The 20589-nt window shown below is 33.2% G+C and overlaps 1 protein-coding gene across 5 annotated transcripts in view; it reads right to left on the reverse strand.

Annotated features, from left to right (window-relative positions):
• The window catches only part of LOC111055929 (talin-1), a 257646-nt gene that overhangs the window by 124324 nt on the left and 112733 nt on the right, over nt 1-20589 (reverse strand). For all 5 annotated transcript variants that reach the window (XR_005573348.1, XM_039443188.1, XM_039443187.1 and 2 more), the window contains exon 3: nt 3777-3936. Coding sequence is in view for 4 of the 5 variants with exons in the window: in XM_039443188.1 (XP_039299122.1) it covers nt 3777-3912 (136 nt within the window). In the remaining variant the exon portion in view is untranslated. The remainder of the gene's footprint in view (nt 1-3776; nt 3937-20589) is intronic.

Raw genomic sequence — 20589 nt, forward strand, 5'->3', positions numbered from 1 at the left:
AATAGGCTGTTTGAATTTTATTTATTTTTTAATTTCTCATATATTGGGAAGTTTTTTTTTGGTGTGGCGAAAAATAGCGTTCGCACCATGGGCAAAAATGTATTTCTGGCTCTCAATCTTTTCTAGTCCTCGGCCTACGGCCTCGGACTTAAAAACCGATTTCGAGCCGGAAATATCTCATTTTCGGCCCTAGGTGCGAAATATACTATTCCTACAGTTACGTTGGAAAGTGGCCATTGCTGCACTGATTACAGAACGCAAAGAATCACTTTTCCGCTCTAGTGCGGGACAAATTTTTCTGCACTCCAGATTTGCAACATGGCAACGCAAAATACTTAGTAGGTTATATGGAGCAACAGTGCAGCAAAATCAAAATGAAGTTGGTAACAGTGACTGGGCTGCTATAGTGAGCAGAGGTGCAACGAAGCACAACGCGCTAATTATTACTATTATATATTATATTATAACGAGGACAGCAACAGCACAGTGCCACCACAGCACACACCACACAGCCGCCTCGCCATTCAAACACTACTAAGTTATTTGATGGATTTCAGGCAATTTTACCCATAATTACCCACTTTTCATATTCAATGGTAACTGTAGGAAAAACTTAATGTGAAATACGTGCGCAAAGTTCCTCTGCTGCACTCAAGAAACCATTCCGCCCTCGCCTACGGCTCGGGCGTAAACGTTTCTTTCGGTGCAGCAAACTGTCACTTTGCGCACTAGTTGCACAAATAACTATTCCAATATTGTTCCATCCATCTAGAAGTATATAATCTTTTCTTTCTTACATCGATATCACTTATGTATAAGTTACTGCAGTATCAAAATTTGGCCAACAATTGAAAGTCACATTTAAATAGCTATTTTGGTGTTTGGTAGGAATAATACATTTACATGGAAATCAATTTATTCATTAAAGGCAATCTACATAATTCTAATAGGTTCTGATAACCCTTAATGATAAAATAGGTGTTCAATGAATAAATGAAGCCTAACAACTTGAAATATATTTCAAATCATTTAAGAATAAATTGATTCTACCTCGGTGCTAGTCAGCTTTACATTTGTACATGCATCATTGTATTCAATTATTAAATATTTGATGATTTTTGTAAAACGACATTTTAATCCTGGACTAGTAGTTCTATGAACAGTAGACCTCGCGCAGTTATAAAACACAGCCTCGTCTCATACTGTTCATAAGAGTAAATCCTGTTTGTATGCTGTGTCGGCAAGATGTCGGTGTGAAAACGGCTAATGGCTGTTGGGGTTAGTGTATCAAAAATATGCTAACATCAAAAGCTAATCTCCTTCAACACACTGGCAACAGGTCAGCCCGAGTTGAAAGCAGATAAAGGTCGAGAGAAAATACTATGTTTTCTTTCCGTTATTGATTGCATGCGTCATTGCATGCAATGAATAGTCAACACGACAGCTGATTTTTTACTAAGTTACATTGATATATTAATTGCATGCGTTATTGCATGCAATTAAAAATCCACTCAACAGCTGAATTATTATGGATGATTCTATTCTGATTTTTACTGTAATATTGGCGTTCGAAGGAGACTTTACCCATTGTATTAACCTTAAAATGCAAAATTTCCAAAAAAAAACCTTGTATATACGTCGAGGCACAATTTAAAAAGAAATATACCTGTCAAATTTCATGGTAATCTATTGCTGCGTTTCGCCGTAATTGCGGAACATATAAACATAAAGAGAAATGCAAAACCGTCGACTTGAATCTTAGAACTCACTTCGCTCGGTCAACAAATTTAAATTATAAGAAACCACAAATATCCTGGATGAAAAGGGGAATCAATTGCTATGTAGATTTGAATCTAAATGTCTAGGATACACTAAACAGTCCACTAAATTCATCATTTTTTCTCCACAGGAGAAACGTTTAAAGCTGGCATCAAAATAATGATGTCACCACATTATTTACATATGTAAATTATATATTTATATATGTATGTCACGTGGATTGAAGGAGCGTTGTTTGTCACGTTGTTTGTTGATTGAAGGAAGATTCCATTTTACTATTTAAATAAATCATAATGTAATTTAATTATCCACTTCGAGATTTACATAGTGATAATAAGTAGGAAATGGAATATATGACAAACACTTCAGTTGCTATGTAGGCCTACTGTATTGTACTCTGTAGTGTCTTATTTTTCACTAAAGTGATGAAGTATCAAAAAATACTATTATTCAGCATTGTAATGTATTATTTTCAATGTCATTTTTTTCTCTTTCTTTTCAATAATTCAAATTTTGTTATTATTTTAAATAAGTAGATAACTTAACTATTGTTTGTTTTTAATCATATTATTTGTATTATTTTTTTGTATTGTTATAATACATACTTGATAGAGAGTTGAGTGTAAGAGAGGGTCGACTGCGACCTAACTTCGCTCTCTAAGAAAAACAAAGGCAGTCATTCTATTCTATTCATGTCACCATAATATATATATATTAAAAAACAGATGACATCCAATTTATTAGAGCAAATGGAATGCCTTCATCTTCATGTGTAGGCAACACACCACACCAACCTTGTTCCTGTGAGACTGAGCTTGTCTCTGTGACACTACACTTGTTCGAATGGGACTCTACCCCTCTTCTTGTTCCACTGACACTACTTGTTCCAGTGAAACAGACCTTGTCTCTGTGAGACTCACCTTGTCTCTGTGAGACTCACCTTGTCTCTGTGAGACTCAACTTGTCTCTGTGGGAACTTGTTCCTGTGAGACTGCCATTTATAAAACTACTTGTTCCTATGAAACTTGTCTCTGTGACACTAATATCGTTCAAAAACACTACTTGTCTCTGTGAGAACTTGTCTCTGTGATACGGACCCCTTTTTAGAGGTGATGAGTAATAGAGATCATTTTTTTTTCAGTCTGCAAAAACAGCTTATTGAAGTATCATTCAGATTAAATGATTATAATTTATTAGTTGAAAGTCACTTATCGATGATTCGAAACCCAGTTGTCCAATAGTCCACTAATCTTACTCAAGAAAGCAATGAGTCAGGGCTTTAAAAATGAACTTATCAACTCATAATGAATTGAAATTTGTGTAGGGTTAATTACTGTTTTGACTGATTCACTTCAAATACCCAATTGTCCAAGTTGTAAGTAACAGTCCACATGAATGCTTTGTAAGTAATTACGATTACAAACATAATAATGAATATCAGATAGATATGAAAAAGATGAGCAAGATATATCACATTGAATATGTGTAATGAGGGGATGAGATCCTTTTCATGATTTGTCTCCAATGTGCATGAAAGATGAATGTCACATTTACAATTTTGTAATCTAGTTTGTCTCAATCTATAGGAGAGCTGTTGTAGTTTCATCTCTTTCAGATATCAGAAATATTAGGCCGCTCTACACGGCATGGATAGATATTATATATTCATCAATTGTTATTACTTATGTTACCGACTGCTCGCATCACTTCAGCTCCATCAGTCTGATAAACTCTGAAATTAACTGAAGTTTATAACTTATAGCAATTATTATCCCTATATATAAGACGGTTTCTGGAAAAGAAATGAAATCCAATGCATCCATGAAATTAGTCAATTATGCGGTTTGAACCAAAACAAAGACTAAGGTGACATTTCTAAATTTTTCTGGTTCTATTTGTTGAAAATAATATTGTTGTACGTAAACGCAACCAGTGTGAGCCGGCCTAATAGAGAACACAATGTGAATATCGTCTGCAAAAAATTACAAATTACTTACGTTGACCCAAGTTTGCTTCGGAAATCTTCTCTCGGATCACTCTACAAGCATCATACACTGATGTCGATGGATCAAATTGCATAGTTTTGATGACATTCTTTTCAACTATGCTAATTCGAAGAGATAGAGTCGCCATAGTGTCTGCTCGTCTATAATACTTCTGCAACAAACAGACAAAAAGTTCATTTAATAATTTTAAAAATAAAAAAATAAATCGTTGAGAATATTTAATATTTAATACTCATGTATTGCATTACTTCATCTGCGAATGTGATTGGAATAATAACTAGTTATATTTATGCACTACTCTGTCAATGCATTGATTCCTATAGGCAATTTATTATAATTTGAAATGATTTTTTTTTTTAATTTAAATTACTGCACAATAATCCATGATAAGGCATTGGGAAGAGTGTTTCTAGTTTTCAATTCAACATGGAAATTTTTATAGAGGATTAAGACATCGTTAAGAATTGGATCATTGTAATAAGTGGGTGAATGAATGGAAGGATGATTAAATAATCAATTAATCAATTAATAAATAAATATAAGAGCGAATATCATTTATAAAATGGCTGCTGATAAGCCTTCGTGATAATTAATCACTAGATGAATGATTCACATGATTAAGCATAACTTTTGTGATTTTATAAATCTATGCAAATATAATATAATTTAGAATGCATCAATCGCTCTTGCTGGGAATCAAACTGAATCATGCCTGTAGGGTTTACTTGGCTAAACTCATGATTCATATATAAATAAGTGATAGTATTATGTTGAGACATGTGGAGAGAGAACAGTTCATTAGTTTGGCGGGATGCACTTAGTGAACGTCCAAACTCCAACACTCTACATCTAATTCTTTACAACTACCAAACATCCAATTTCAAGATTGAAATCTCGTGAAATGAGATATGGATCTTCTCCAAAACCCAGTTCAGTCGGAATCTTCGTTTTCATTAATTAGACTGATTTGCAAGTTTTGCTACAAAACAATCAGACTGAGACTGTTACTGTATCCCTAAACTTTGAAAAAAGATCCGTTGATGCCATCAAAACAAAACTATCAAATACATAGATATACGCGGTGTCATGACATACGGTACCTAATGCTCTACACCATTAACATACCTGAAACAACACTAAATACTAATGCTAATACTCTACCACTGTAATCGATAATGAAAAGGGAGATGATGAGAGATGAGTGAACCTACCGATTTATATGGGCTCCGAATCACTAGGAATCGGTTTTTCAACTCATGAATCATATTCAGAGGAGTAGGCTCAAGTGGTCACCCTTCCAACTTGAGTAGCAGGCACATAATTTTCAATTATCTAAGGAGGGCCACTAACGACAGGACAAGTGTGTCCTCGTTATTGTTGTGTTATATCAGCGAAAGGCTTTGAGCAACATTTTTGATGTTAAGTTTTTATATCTTCGACTTTTTGTTGTTTATATTTTATTCGCTGCTCTATTTGAGGTTGAATTATTTGTGGGTCATTTATAACTATTAGTAATTTTCCAGTGATTTATTAATTGTTATTGGTTGTTTATCTCATGTTAGAAGCTGCTGTCGAACAGCTGTTTTTCGTTCGAAGCCTTTCGCGTGAATGTCTTTTTCGTTCGAAGACATGTCCGTTCACACATGCTCGACACACTTATCCTGTCGTTAGTGACCACCTGAGAGATAGCTTATCAGCGCGAACACTGAGTTAAACCGCTTCCCGACACTAATGCTTTGTAACCGTCATAAAAATGGAAAACAATATTATCAATTTCTTATTAAATGGACTTTGTTAAATTGGCGTGGAAAGTTCATTTCGAGCTTTATCACTTGAAATATTTTGATGTCTTTAATGAAAGAGAAAATTGTCCTTTTGATTTGTTGGGCAAACATGTTCCATGTTTAAATAAGGTCTACATGATACAATAATAAATAAAAGTAGTATGTAATGAAATAAGTTAATGGATACCGGTACACACATAACACACAACAATAGTTTAACATTTCAACAGCATTTGTATACAATGAAATAAAGTTATATTGATTATTGTTTGGTGTTTTACAACAGACTTCGTTCTGTTATTTGACTATTTGACTATATTGGGACCACTCCTCTTTGTATTGATGATAAATGATCTTCCTCTCACAATCAACAGCAAGACTGTGTTGTATGCTGATGACACCACTTTTCTTAATTCTCATTCAGATGTACACACTTTACATAACATGACAGCCGATACCTTGGCGGAGGCTTCCAAGTGGTTCACAGCGAATGGCTTTAAACTAAACGAGGATAAAACTCAGCTTATGACATTTGGTCTCAGGGACTATACACACAACAATAACAATAGTTTAAAGTTTTTGGGCTTAATGTTTGATTACAGGTTGACCTGGGAACCCCACATAAATTTCGTTTCTGCTAGGTTATCTAGGGTTATCTATCTGTTAAGGCAGTTGAAGAATCTTGTACCGGAAAAATACCTCAGAAACTCATATTTTGCTTTTTTCCAAAGCATAATTTCATACGGAATTTTAGTATATGGAAACAGCTGTCACATCAATAAGGTCTTGCTTTTGCAGAAAAAGGCTATTAGAATATTGACCGGTGCAGGGTATCTAGATCACTGTCGACCTCTTTTCAAAAAAAAAAAAAAAAATATTGACTGTCATAAACCTCTATATATTTCAAGTAATCATGCACACTAGAAAGAATCTCCATAGCTTGAATAAAAGATCCAATATTCATGCTTATAACACCAGGAAAAAAGACCTCATTGATATTCCATATCAACGTCTTGTCATAAGCATGAAATACTATGACAGCATAGGCTTGAGAATGTACAATAAGTTGCAATTGGATATGAAATGTTGTGAAAATATTGTTATTTTTAAAAAATTACTTTTTGAGTGGCTGGTTTTAAGACCTTTCTATTGTTTGACAGAGTTCTTCGATTCTACTTGATGTAATTTATTATACTTTGTGACTTTAAACTATTGCTTTGACTCTATTATTTTGTAATATTGTATTACTATGACTTTGTCAATTACCTATATTGGTCTACGACAATAACATCTATTTATTATTATTTATTATTATTATTGGTAAGTGCGATAGACAACAAAAACTCAAAATAAGAGAGAGTTTGATTGGAGTGCTAGTAATAAGTTGATGAAAGGGTTGCATTAATCCCTTAAATGAACGGCAAACAAAAATGACAATACGGGAAAACGACAGTCGATAAACGAAAATCAATAGATGTAAATCTTTCAAAGCTTGGAAGTCTGATTTTTGAGGCGGCAACATAAATATGAGCCTATTTATTTCCAGTTAGAGTAGTTATTAGAATTGGAGTAATAGCTAACAGTAATAGATTGTCACATCGTACAATACATCATTTTGTACTCTTTACTACCTATGTGGTCGCTGATGTGAAAGTACGTGAAAATACCAATTTTTAAAACGCTACTATGTGAAAATACCAATAGTAATGAAATAGTGTATTACGGCAAATGAATGTGTAAAAGCCTTGCTATTAGTGAGATTTTCTCATTTTACTGATTCAGGGGGGCCTTCAGGGGGTTCCAAATACTGCGTTTTGAAATTCATGAGGAGCTCCTAAACAAATCTTGAGGGGGGGTTCCTTTTTTTGTCTGAGTGCTGAATTTGGGGCCAGTTGCATGAAAACTTAATCAAATTCAACCGCCGTGAATTAAAGATTTGTCATCTTACCACATGCAAGGGTAAACAATGTGATTTGTAATGAAGGATCTGACGACGATGCGTTGACGACCTTTTACGGGATTCAAATCCAATTGATAAAATTTATTGAATAGACTACACATCGAATTTTGGAACTTCTTCATAACTGAATAGAACTGATTCTGTTGTCAATTCAACTTTATTAATATATTTGAGGAACTGCAGTTCCGTGTTGGGAATACCAGCTGTACTGAAGATGTGCTTGTTAGTTTCATTTATTTGTAATATTAGGGCACCAGGGAAGACCCCCATTATTGACCTTATGAAATAAATTACTGTTATACAACTGATAACGAAACTACAATACTGCAAATGTGATAATAAAGTGAAATTGATTAAATAATCAGTGTTTATGAATTAAAATAAATGGGATTTTCGTGTAAGTAACCAACTCTGGAACTGCCGTGGATTAAAACTGTTCAATAAACATAACTATATTGAAAAATGTACATTTCAATACATTTATATCAATCAATAATACACAATGGCTATTCGGAAATGTCTGCCAACCCTTGTCACAAAAGGTAAGTCTTTCTATGTAAGCTATTTCTATGTAAAACTGACCCATCACCCCGAAAATATTCAGGAATATTTATTATTAACGTAACAAAACAGTTGTTTTAGACAAGAATGATAGTAATGGATTTTAACAGTAGGCTACATTATGACACAGCCCTATCGCGATATTTTCCCATGTTATCTGTATAAGGATTTTTTAATACCCGTGGTAGGAATTACTTCCCAAATGGTTAAATACGAGTTAATATAGTAGTAGTAGTAGTAGTAGTAGTAGTAGTAGTAGTAGTAGTAGTAGTATTAGTAGTAGTATTAGTAGTAGTATCAGTAGTAGTAGTAGTAGTAGTAGTAGTAGTAGTAGTAGTAGTAGTAGTAGTAGTAGTAGTAGTAGTAGTAGGAGGAGGAGGAGGAGGAGGAGGAGGAGGAGAATAAATGAAACTTCAATGTGGTTAATTTATTATATTTCGAGTTTGAACTAGTACTAGATACTCTGTTTTACAAATATTAAGTGGGGAGAATTTATTGTTATATAATAAGTAACCAGTCACGTGTTTATATGGTTGTCATGAGTGAACATGGCAACATACTATTTATTTGTCAGTCTGGTCTTGTTCTAAGATGGCATTAAATGGACGTATTAATGAACGTATTTCCTCATATTACGATACAACATAGGCTTTCAATTCAGACTATTTTATGCTATAATTTTCCGTGATAATCAGTTTTACAAAAATGTTAATTGATTTGATGGGTAATCTTTTTCAAGGTGTTAAAACATATAAAATAGCCTTTTCCTCCACCTACTGTCTAAAGAGCCTACTTTACTCCTTGAAACATAATACTAAAGTGTCACTTTTCCGCTCTTGGTAGGAAAAAAAACAGAAAAACTCCCTAGAGTGTAAAAGTAACTCCATTTAAATAACATGGGAAGCATCTCTATTTTAAAAACTTACATATGAAATAGGTTAGAAGCTTAGACCAGTTATAGAATAGACACGGCCTATTGTATATTCATACTGAAAGTCGATGAAGCCAACATCTACTGCCATATCTCCAAATCGTGACGTCAGAATCAGATAGAAAACTTTTCTGTAGAGTTTGTTTACATTGTTTTCCATAGCAGATTGTGTCTATTTCATCGGGAGCGCAGCTGGAGTTTACCATTTTAATGAATAATAATCTACATCCTTCTGAAATAGACACAATCTGAAAGTTTTCTATCCAATGATGACGTCACGAGTCACGATTTGGAAATATGGCAGTAGATGTTGGCTTCAGAGGCTAGACTTCCCAGCGTGTCTATTCTATAACTGGTCTAAGGTTAGAAGGTCTAAGCTCAGATGAGGAAGCATATAGAGTAGTCATTAAACCAACTAATTTCAATACCTCAACCAGACATTTGATCAATATGTTTCATGCTAAAATTATTACAAACTTCATATCAGTATACTATAGAAATGTATAAATATTTTGACATGACAATGTCTTATAAATTGGTTTGCCGGGTGACACTTCAAGAAACTGTGTTATGTTCCCACGTTATGCGCTCACAATGAGAGCGAGTGAGAGCGTTCGTTTCGGTTCACGGTCGTCTGGAAAGAGCACGAATAGCAGCAGTGGCGAGCAACGTAGCAGCCGAAGGCATTCACCTGGAGAGAGAGTGAAACGGAGCAGTCAACCTGCGCAGGCGCCGCAAGCAATCTCCTGCGACTACACCTGCTTAGGTGAATATAAGTGAATAGGTTATGTTGTAGTAATCACAATAATGCATAATCACATAATCATGCATAAGTGAATAGGTTATGTTAGTAATCACAATGTTGTGGTTCAGTGCGAGATTCTTTGTATAAATTAATGTTTTCAATATAATTCTTTGTATAAATAAATGTTTTAAATTGTTACTATTATTTCATCCTTCTTCCCACTATACGAATGAATATTCACATTAAAATTATTTTACCACTCAAAGTCGTTGTCTGAAAGTAAAACTTTCACCCGTATACCGACTTCACAGGCAACCATGCAATTTTTTTTTATATTCCATGTTATTCAAAATAACAACCAACGAATATTCCTCATCAACTAATCAAATTTGAAACGGGAACTTCATCGTAGTGTTGTAGTCGAGTCGGCGGCCATTGTTGTTACAACTTTTGCCGACAGATAGCGCTGTCGGCGGTGAACTGTGTGATTACAAGATAGCTGTTTAATTTTTAAGTTATGTTATAACACATTTTACTGGTCAAGTAAGTTTTTAAAAATTATTTTATTTGCAGTTTTTATAGAAATGTAGGTGGAGGAAAAATGTTGTGTACATCACGAGTGAAAAATGTTTTGTATCCCTCAGGAAAATTGTTGCCTTGGGCTTCGCCTCGGGCTTCAAACTTTTCCCTCAGCGAAAAAAAACAGTACTTTCCACTCTAGATATACAAATAACTATTTCAAGGAATAAAAATGCAAATACAAGAAGTGGTGTTAGAAGAAGCATTCTTCTGCTAGTGTGTAATCGGAAAAATTGAGAATATTTGTAGGTGAACGCGCGATCCTTAATAATGATCGCATACTGTGATCAATGAACTACATTGTCATCGTACAATCCGGAATCCGGCATCGCTTGTGGGTCAGAGTCCAGCTCACAGGTCACTGTGCTCTGCTCTCAGTTTCATGTTGCTCTTACAATAAACAAGTACAAAACTCGATTAAATGCAAAACTCAACTGAAAGCACACCAATTACAGTTCCAAGACAAGCACAGAGAGAACTACTGAACAAATGTAATCCGAATCATAAATGTATTGCAGATACCATAAGCACACACACACACACACACACACACACACGTTTACACACACGCATCCGTGATCAATCTGAGATGTGTGTAGAGCGCATGCGCTGTGCAGAGCATGACAATATAGCTTTCAGATGATCTGCACAAAACGGGTTGACTGGTTGACTTGTCAGATTCGCATTCAAATTGGCACCATTGGTTGAATGGGGAAAATTTATATTATCTGTGAGGAATGCTGGCTGTTTGAAATGTATCTCACTATAGAATGTGATAGGCTATGCCACTCTAATGATTAAAATTTTAAAATGCAATTACTGCATTACGCAGTGGCATCTGCCATGAATCAAATTAGACCGCGGATTTCGATTGAGTAATAACGGAAATTTGGTTGAAAAGCATTGTATATAAAAGCTAGTCCAGAGGAAGAATGAATATTATAAATAATTATAATACTTTTTATTATTATTATATTTAATTATAATTATTAATTGATTTCGCACTTTACTTTGTTGGTAATACAGTGTCGTAACTCTGGATGCATTCATTTTTCAATATCTATCGTATAGACTGCATAGATTGTATCAAATGGATACAGCTTTTATTAAAATTGTATTAAGAATAAATTTCAAATTTTGAAATTGAAATACGAGTAGCAAACACGAATGAGGTAGAATTGAATTGCTGTCGCCTAGGAGGGCGAAGTTAAGGCGTAGCCGGCCCTCTCCTCAATCAAGCCTCAGCCCCTGATGTTATGAGAGTTAGGCTGAAAATAATTTGAAGTTTCAATCAAAAAAATAAAAAGTAAAATGAGATAAATTTACTTATGGTAAATAGGGTGTTACCCATCAAAGGTAAAATCTTTGGGGTGAGTCATTAAAGAATAATTATTATTGTTAGCTGCAAATGAATTCATGATATTTTGAGAGTTCAAGGTATTGTTTATTGAATTACATATTTTATTTTCAGAACAACATTTTTAGAGTGATTTATTCCAGTTTTCAATAATAACTCTGAATAATTTAAAAGGTCTTATATTTAAATGAAAAATGAAATATATTAACCCATATTTAATTATTGATATTCAGTGGAATCAAGTTATTCCATGGAAAATATTTTGGAGAATGAATCCTCTAAATTTGATGACTTTAATTGCAACCAATTCTGAAATTACTCATTTCAAAGATATCAACTTCAGGCGCTAATAATTCAAAAGGTTTTTCAGAAATTTATTTTATTTTGGTAACTTGATAGTATCCAAATCGAAAAATCTTGGAAATGTCAACAATAAAAAGTTTTAAAAGCCAGGTTCACAGACTTAAATTGGCAAATAAAATTCGAATATAATACCATAAATCATATTATTGAGATTTTTTCATAGAGTAGCTTAATTATAAAATCAGTTAAATATTTAATGAACAACATAGTTTTTAGAAATAAGAATAGGAAAGAAGTATATTACAATGAAAATATTAAGATTGAATAGCTTGTCAGAGTTAGGTACAATATTATCCATTATTACATTTACTTACTTTGTAAATAACATTTAATACTTATGATCATAATAAAAAATGTTATTTTTTATCTTCTCACATTGAACTTGACAAACAGTACTAATATCAAATTCAATTGAAAGAAAAATATTAGAGACATAAATATTCAAAAAATGTATGTTATAAACGTTGAATATTATGAAGAATTAATTTTAATACTATGGAAAGCAGAAAGTTGATAGAAGAGATTTGGATAGTCAAAGTATCTGAAGAAGGATAGGAAAGGAATTAAATTGAAAGCAGCAAGTAAATAAAGGAATACATTTAGATCTGTGACATCTGGAAAAATGGTAAAATAATAATATTAATATAGGAAATATTAAATACAACAATAATATTACTATAAGATTAAGCTGTAGAACAATCAGCTCAATGAAATTCGGCTTTACCTCTAAATCAATGAAATCCTTCCCAAAATAAATTTTCAAACAATAGCATGATAAATTAATAAATATTGAATACAAATAGTTACGAATAATAAACTACAAATATTTTTCAAACAACCAAATTGTTATGAGAAAAATTTTCTCGAAGCTACACTTGAATGAAATCAATTTTACACTATAATAAAATCGTTGAGCTACAAATTTTGAAAAAAGCTCCTTCTTACATACTTCACAGGAAGCAAAAAAACTGCATGAGAAACCCATTTATCATCAAGTAGATAAAGCGAAGGGATAAAATATAACTGGATTACTTTAATAAAATATTACAACTACAATAACTATAATTTATAGAACAGCAAATATAAAATTAGGTACGATTGTATGTAAGAGTAGATAAGTTCGACATACACCAAGTCCCAAGTCCCAAGTGTTGTTATTGGATGTTGTGAAAAATAGCTAGATGAAGGAAGACAGTAAAGTACTGTAAAATCCTAATATATAACTAATAGCTTTATTTCTATGTGAAAATCAATAACATTGATAATTAATTCCTGAATATCAGAAATGATCAGAAGTTATTCAGTTTTAAGAGTAATGCCTGAATTTTAAAGATGAATGCAAGATAAAGTTAGGATAAGATAAGATTACACTATAATAACTAAATTTTTATGTTGAAGATATTTTAGTATTCCATAGTTTATTGAAAAAATTCCTGAATGCTAGCACTATATTTGATAAATTTGAAGACAGCCGATATCAAATTGAATCTTTTATAAATGTGAATGAATTCGAAATATACTTATTGTTCGTATAATTCAGTGATGGGTTAGAAAATATTGAAGAACTCAACTAAAGTATTTTAGAACAATAAATGAGTAAAGCAGAGTGAGCTTACATGTGCGAGCCAGGTAGTAGAGTGAAGTGCATGTTGGCGTTGGCGTTGGCCTCAGGGCCTCGAGCAAGCAACTGACACATTCAAAACAGGACACGTATTTTAATTGTAGGGGAGAACGGCGCATCTCAAAATGTCGCGCATGCGTATTGAGAAACCGATTTCGATGCCGACGACGCGTTTTGAGTGAGTGGGAGAAAGAGAGAAGGGTGAGAGGGCAGGGTGAGAGTCATTGAGAGGGAGAGCGAAGCCCAACCACTACAGGCCCAGTGACAATTGTCCAAAATCCAAATTATTGTCTTCCAAAAGCCAATTGTCATGCCAATACCAAACTTCCTACACCACTCCGATCAGTTTCGATCGAGTGGTCATGCCAAATAATACAAACACCACATTTCTAAAAAAAATAATGAAAACAAGTTATTTACAAAATCAATATTTTTATATAATGTCAGAATAACTACAACGTGTAATACTCATCTCCCATTATCCAGCATTTACTTTCTCTGGTGTACTGGACAGCCAACTACTGTATAATATTTTCTAGTATCTATCACAGAAATTGAGATTCTATTCTATGGTATCTATAGACTTGGGCGTTCATCCACTCAAGGGATGAACAACAAATTTAAGTGTGTTTCACACCATGAAATTAACAATGAATTGAAACTTTGAACTTACTGCTCAACATGTTAGCAGTCTTGTAAAACTGGGACACCTGACTGAAGTATGTGCACACACTTGACAAGGATAGATCAACGAGTACACTAAAATAGAGCTTGATTAGTATGTAATAATTATTATATCCATCACTGTCAAATGTTTTTGGTTACAATGCTTCAAATGAAACGTTTCCCAAATTTTCACAGAAGTATGTAGGTCTTTGACCCTTACAATACTGGAGAATGAAATAGACTAATAGAAATGTTTTTTATTTAAGGGCGGTTAATACAGCTTAGCAGTGAATACTTAGCAGTGATTCGAGATTACTTATTGCCACATACATTCATCATAGCTGCATGACAAAGTTTAGAATGATGAGAGACTGGATCCTGTGTTAATAATATTGATTAGGACTTGCCTGAAAATACTGTTACGTTGAGTATTGTGTTTGCATTGGGTTTGGGAAGGTTCTGATCGTACAGAGATCAAAACCTGATTCAACCACTGTAGCATACCGCTCTTTCTGCATCAGCGATTTACCGAAACGGTAGGATGGCAAGGTTTATAAAAGTTGAAAAAAGATTAAAATATCGAAAAAAATATTGGATGAAAGAGTGGAGACATTTTTGTATATTTTCTGACGAAGTTTGGGGGAGTTCCCTCTTGCAATCCTAATCGCCTCAACCAATATTCAGACCGCTGAGCCCCTAGCCCCCCTAATACTATCCCATTCCATTCACGCCCCAGGCTTATAAGCTTACTTGCTCAACCACTTTCATAACTCTCACTTAGTTTTGGTTAATCAATTTTCTCTACAACGAAAATAGAAAAACATTCTACATTTTTTTGCGATGAATTATTTTTCCTCTCCAAACAAGATCGATATTGGACTGGAATCGTAAAGGAATGAAACCTACTTGAATGATACTGAGGACAACTTGAATAATATGCCTATAAAAATATTCATAATAGTACTTGGCAAAGCACAAAGAAAACCCTCAAATACAATTATTGCTCATAGAATTTCAGTAATATATTTCAGAATTCCAGAATACATTACTTATCTTTTTCAAAATCCTTTTCGATAAAAACGTTTCTACACTGATCATTTTGATAGGCAGTTCACAAAATTTACGTAAATGACACAGTAAATAATATTTTCTGTATGATTTAAAACATCTATTGTAATTTGGACATTCGATTTTGTGATGCTTTCAAGTTTTTCGAATTCATCTGTCAATAGTTTTAGTTTTACTTTACATCTTGTGAGATCGGACTCCCATGAATAAATTAATGTTTAACGAAATGGAATATATATTATATCAATTGTATACAATTATTGCCAATCATTAAATTATCACCATAAAACTATTATTGATGATCCGAAATCTTTGGTAATTCCACATATTATTAATGCATAAAAGTCTGATTATCGACTTTACTATAATTTATGAGATAAGCTGTTATGGTAGGAAGCTTCGTTTTTAATAACAGTGATGTGATGAATAGATAGTCGAATTAATGAATATTTGTGAAATCGGAATATTTCCGGAGTGATACGTCAATTTAATGTCAGCTCTGTACTGAATTTTGAGTTTTGAAGTTAGTTTTTGCTTCTAGTTCTGATCTCAACTTTTCAATTACTTATATTTGGTTCCAGTAGAGAGGGACACATACTGAAACTTTATGAGAGATAGTGAAAATTCTTCTAGTAAGCGAGCATTTATCCCGGACAAGAAATCGAAAAGTTATCTCGGGATAAATTGAATCACGCCTGACGAGAGTAGCAAGATGCTAATGGCACCCCCCCCCCTCCAGTAGACTGGCACAGGGAACAGGAAACAGCTTTGTCACTTTGTTAGAGAGTTCAAAAGCACAAGCTCGTCGCACAATACCGCTCAGAGTAAAATATGGTATCGAGCGTTCAAGTTAATTCGTTTTAGAGTAAATATTTGCACAGGACAAATATACCGCCCTCAATACTAGCCAGCTTGCCAAAGCAAAAACATGCTCGATCAAAAACAACCCCCTTTCCCCCAACCCGGCCACGCCGCCTACGCCGATCGACCAAAAGCAACAAACGAGGCTGGAATAATAATTGCACACTAATTGAAAGCGGAATCTTCTCCCGATTGCGTCTCACTTTACAAACTTGATTGGTTATTAGAAAAAATCTCCAGAGATTTATTGGGGCATCTTCGAACACTACAAAGTGTTATTCCAATTATTTGCCAAGATTTATTGGTCTTGCTCCTATAAAATACCAGACACCAATAGAAAATCGTTCTCTGTTGTAGTGAAGGTGATGTGGTGGTAGATACCCATATTTAAATGTACTTTTTTGCAACATTTCAACTCGTAAAAATGATCAGACATCTTTGTTAAGAATGAAGACGAGATTGGAATGGGGAGAAACTTTTTTAGTATTGAAGAGTTGTTCCAATTATTTACCAAAAAGTGATTGGGTCACATTTAGAATTTTTTTAGTGATCAGACATATCGAGAGATTTTTTCTTAAAGATCGAGAGAATAATAAGCTTCTTAGATTTTTCGCAAATAATAGTACAGATCAATTATCATAATAATAATAATATCGAGTGACCTGGCTGGCTCAGGTCTGGTGTCAGAGTTTTCAGGTCACAACTGATCAATTTCAGGGCCTCTGACATGACCTAACGACTGCTTTTTAGAAAAGCACCACATCATTTCATCTTAGATTCTTCGCAACTGATAGATTAGTTCAATCAATTGGAAAGGCGTAATGACACTCAAATCTATTACTTGACTACTTTCATTGCTCATTATTCAATTACTGCACTTGATAACTTTTCACTCTCACAAATTGAATGTTGATTAGTGTAGAAATACAATCAAACGAAGCAACCTAGATATATCTATTGAGTTTCAGGAAATTATTCACCCTGAATGGATGAAATTTAATTTTTTTCCATAACACAATGTAACTTACTCATCATGTCCGATACTTTCTCAAAGTAATTCTGTACACAGTACAGCATAACTCTAGGAAGAAACCTGGGTAAGAAACATATCTAAATATCATTTTTAATTTGTCCGGAAGTCTTCAGTTACTCACACAGTGGCAATTTTGCTTTTTTCACTTATTATTTTTTTTCTAAATAATGGTTAAACATACGAAATTGAAACTTTGCACCCATTTATAACAACTAGACGAAGCTACAAAACAATTATGATAATTTTTCAAATTCATAAAACAAAATGGCAACCATTTAGTTAGTATTAATTATTAACATTAATTATTGTTTTGAAATAATCTAAAATAGCTTACAAATGACATGCAAAGCAGACGGAGACTGTTGCATCGTTGTGGCAACTTTATTTGTTTTGTTGCCTTCGTATGCACTGCAACTAACCCCCAGTGGTCGCCTATCACTAAAGCTGCCATTTCTCAGTTAATATTGGTCCAATCTTAAAAAATTCGATCGATTCAATCGATAGGTAATTAAATTTACTAACAGTTAATCTCGTAATTTTTTGTAAAACCAACGATTTCTGAGTTATTTAAGAAACAGAATTTTAAATGGCCGAATTTGTTTCATTAATTTGAAAAATTTTCATAATTTGTTTGTTGCTTTGTCTAATTGTTATAAATGATTGTACAAAGTTTCAATTCCGTATGGTAAACCATTATTCAGGAAAAAAAATAAGTGAAAAAAAAACAAAATGACAGCTGTGTAAGTAACTGAAGACTTCTGGACAATTTGAATATGATATGATTAGATATGTTTGTTAGCTTGGAACAATGCCCTAGAGCCTAGAGTATCGGTAGGCAGTTGGTAAACACCCTGCATATATACTTTATTAGTTTCTCGTAAAATGAAAGGAACGATTACCTCATTTTAATAGTAATTGTCAACTCATTGACACGAATTCGATACAAATGAAGTAAACATCCCATTACTAATGAAGTGTTTATTAGAAATTAATGTAAATTTTGCTATCTATGTTTCATGTATTCAAACATGTAATTTGCTAAACATGTATTGAACTCTAATCCTAGAGCTCACCTCCAACCTCAGAAAATATATTTATGATGTTCTTAAGAGAACATTTTATAGGCTTAGATTATTTGTCAAGATCTTTGAAAAGTTTAGATGTATGGAGGTAATTAGAAGCTTTAAATCTCAGCGTCAGTTGAAGCTTTCTAATTTAGAAGAACCATAATGCCTCGGTTTTACAAGAAGATAATGCTGAGCTGTTATTCCACAAATATTTTTCATGTTATTTTCTCAACTTTCCTACGAAAAACTTAATTTTTATCTCAGTTTCCAAAGAAAATAGCCTCAGTAATGAACATAATTTAGGGCGTTTTAGAAGGGGAAGACCAGACTTAATTGTTTATGATTATTATTCTAAATAAATAGTTTCAAGCAACAGAGGAAGATTTACTTAATTTATGTGTAAATTAGGAACAGTGTGATTCATTTATTTACTTCATTTAATGACAAAAATATTTAGTCGCATAATAGAGCGACTCTTACAGAGTGACTCTCTCTCACTAATTCTATGAGGTATTCATCAAAACGATATCAGATTATCTATAAATTCAATCATGAAGAGATCAGGATGAATGAATAAAAGATGAATAAATAACAATATATCTAGATACCAGAATTCCATATTCAGTGTTCTAATGAGCTATTATCAATTAACTAAGAATGAATTCCCCTATGAAAGAAAATTATTTTACAGAATATTTTTAAAATTGAAGCCTAACGACGTGATGCTCAAAATGATAGTTGAGTTTCTAACTCATCAATAATTATAAAATACTTTGTTAGTTAAATAATAATATTTAATTTTTTTCTCATTATATTGTATATGCAATTTTCAAGATGTGCATGTCTCCTCCTCGCTCTTTTGTTACAATTTTTAAGATGTCCTACTCGCTCTTTTTCTTGGCAAGGAAAGTACAATATCTATTCGACAACTTACAATTTGTATTTGACAAATAATTCCAAGCAAAGAACTAAGTGTGTTCATCTTAAGTTTTTAACTCTCAAGTCTTTATATACATCTATGTAAAGCTACTAAGAACTATCGAATAATGAGAAGCAGAAAATTACATATGATGAAAGATAGGTATTGATATCATATTAAAATAATTTGGACAATATTTATAGCTCTAACTGTAAATATTAACTACTTCTAATTCAATCTCTCAAAATATTTGAATAGGAGGAGAGTGATTGAATTAGTGAATAACTTTCTATGCCTAATCGAAAATATTTATTGATAAATTCGTAGATTATTGGGGCATAAATAGTATTTAATATTGTAATTTAAAAACATTTACGTATTTATAACTCTCAAATTACAAGGAAAATCCCTAATTCAGTACAACTACTGTATATTACGTGTATAGACTACTGTTTAATTATAATAATGTACAATACCGGGTGTTTCATAAAGTCAGTTTAACGAGTAAGTGCATCTGCAAGTGCAAAAAAACACTGTGAAAATGTATTGAAGTTAAAGTAGTTATTATTTGCTTCTAACAAATAAACTTACTTTGTAAACTGATTTATGCAATACCCAGTATAATAGACTACTGTATACTTCTTTTTCCCTAATGCCAAGTAGAAACTGACATAGGCCTATGCCCATAAGTTAACTACATAATTGGTTTTTTTCTATAATTATTGAAAATCATCTACGAATTTTTAACGTCAAATATTTAGGAGTGAATCAATAATTTTGTATATCTTCCGTATGATGCCAAGTAGCAAAATGGTATGTGTTCAGACGAATTGTGACATAGATTAATCTATTCATTGATAAGCAACCACGCATTTAAAACGTCAAGAATCTAGATATAAATTAAGAGTTTTGTACAATGGTGGGCAGAAAATGGCATATATGATCATTTATGTATTGATAGACGATGGGGGTTACAATGTATTCGATACCATTCAAGAAATTTAGGAAAAATGAGCGATTTTGTACAATTTGCGTGTAATGAAATATATTGGTATGATTGATGCTTACCGAGTCATGCCGAGAGCGGTAAGACAGGAACCAGTGTCTAGCCAGAGTCAGTGCCAGACTGAGCCCTGTGTTGAGGCTGAATTCTTATTACTGACTGACGACAAAAGCAAAGCCTGAACCGAAGGGTTGCCAAGCCAGTGCGCCACTCACATTGTCAACAGTTGACGCATGCGCACTCGACTACCAGGGGTTAGAGGGGTGCTTCTTCCTGAACACAATAA

This window comes from Nilaparvata lugens, chromosome X (assembly GCF_014356525.2).
Source record: "Nilaparvata lugens isolate BPH chromosome X, ASM1435652v1, whole genome shotgun sequence".
Lineage (NCBI taxonomy): Eukaryota > Metazoa > Arthropoda > Insecta > Hemiptera > Delphacidae > Nilaparvata > Nilaparvata lugens.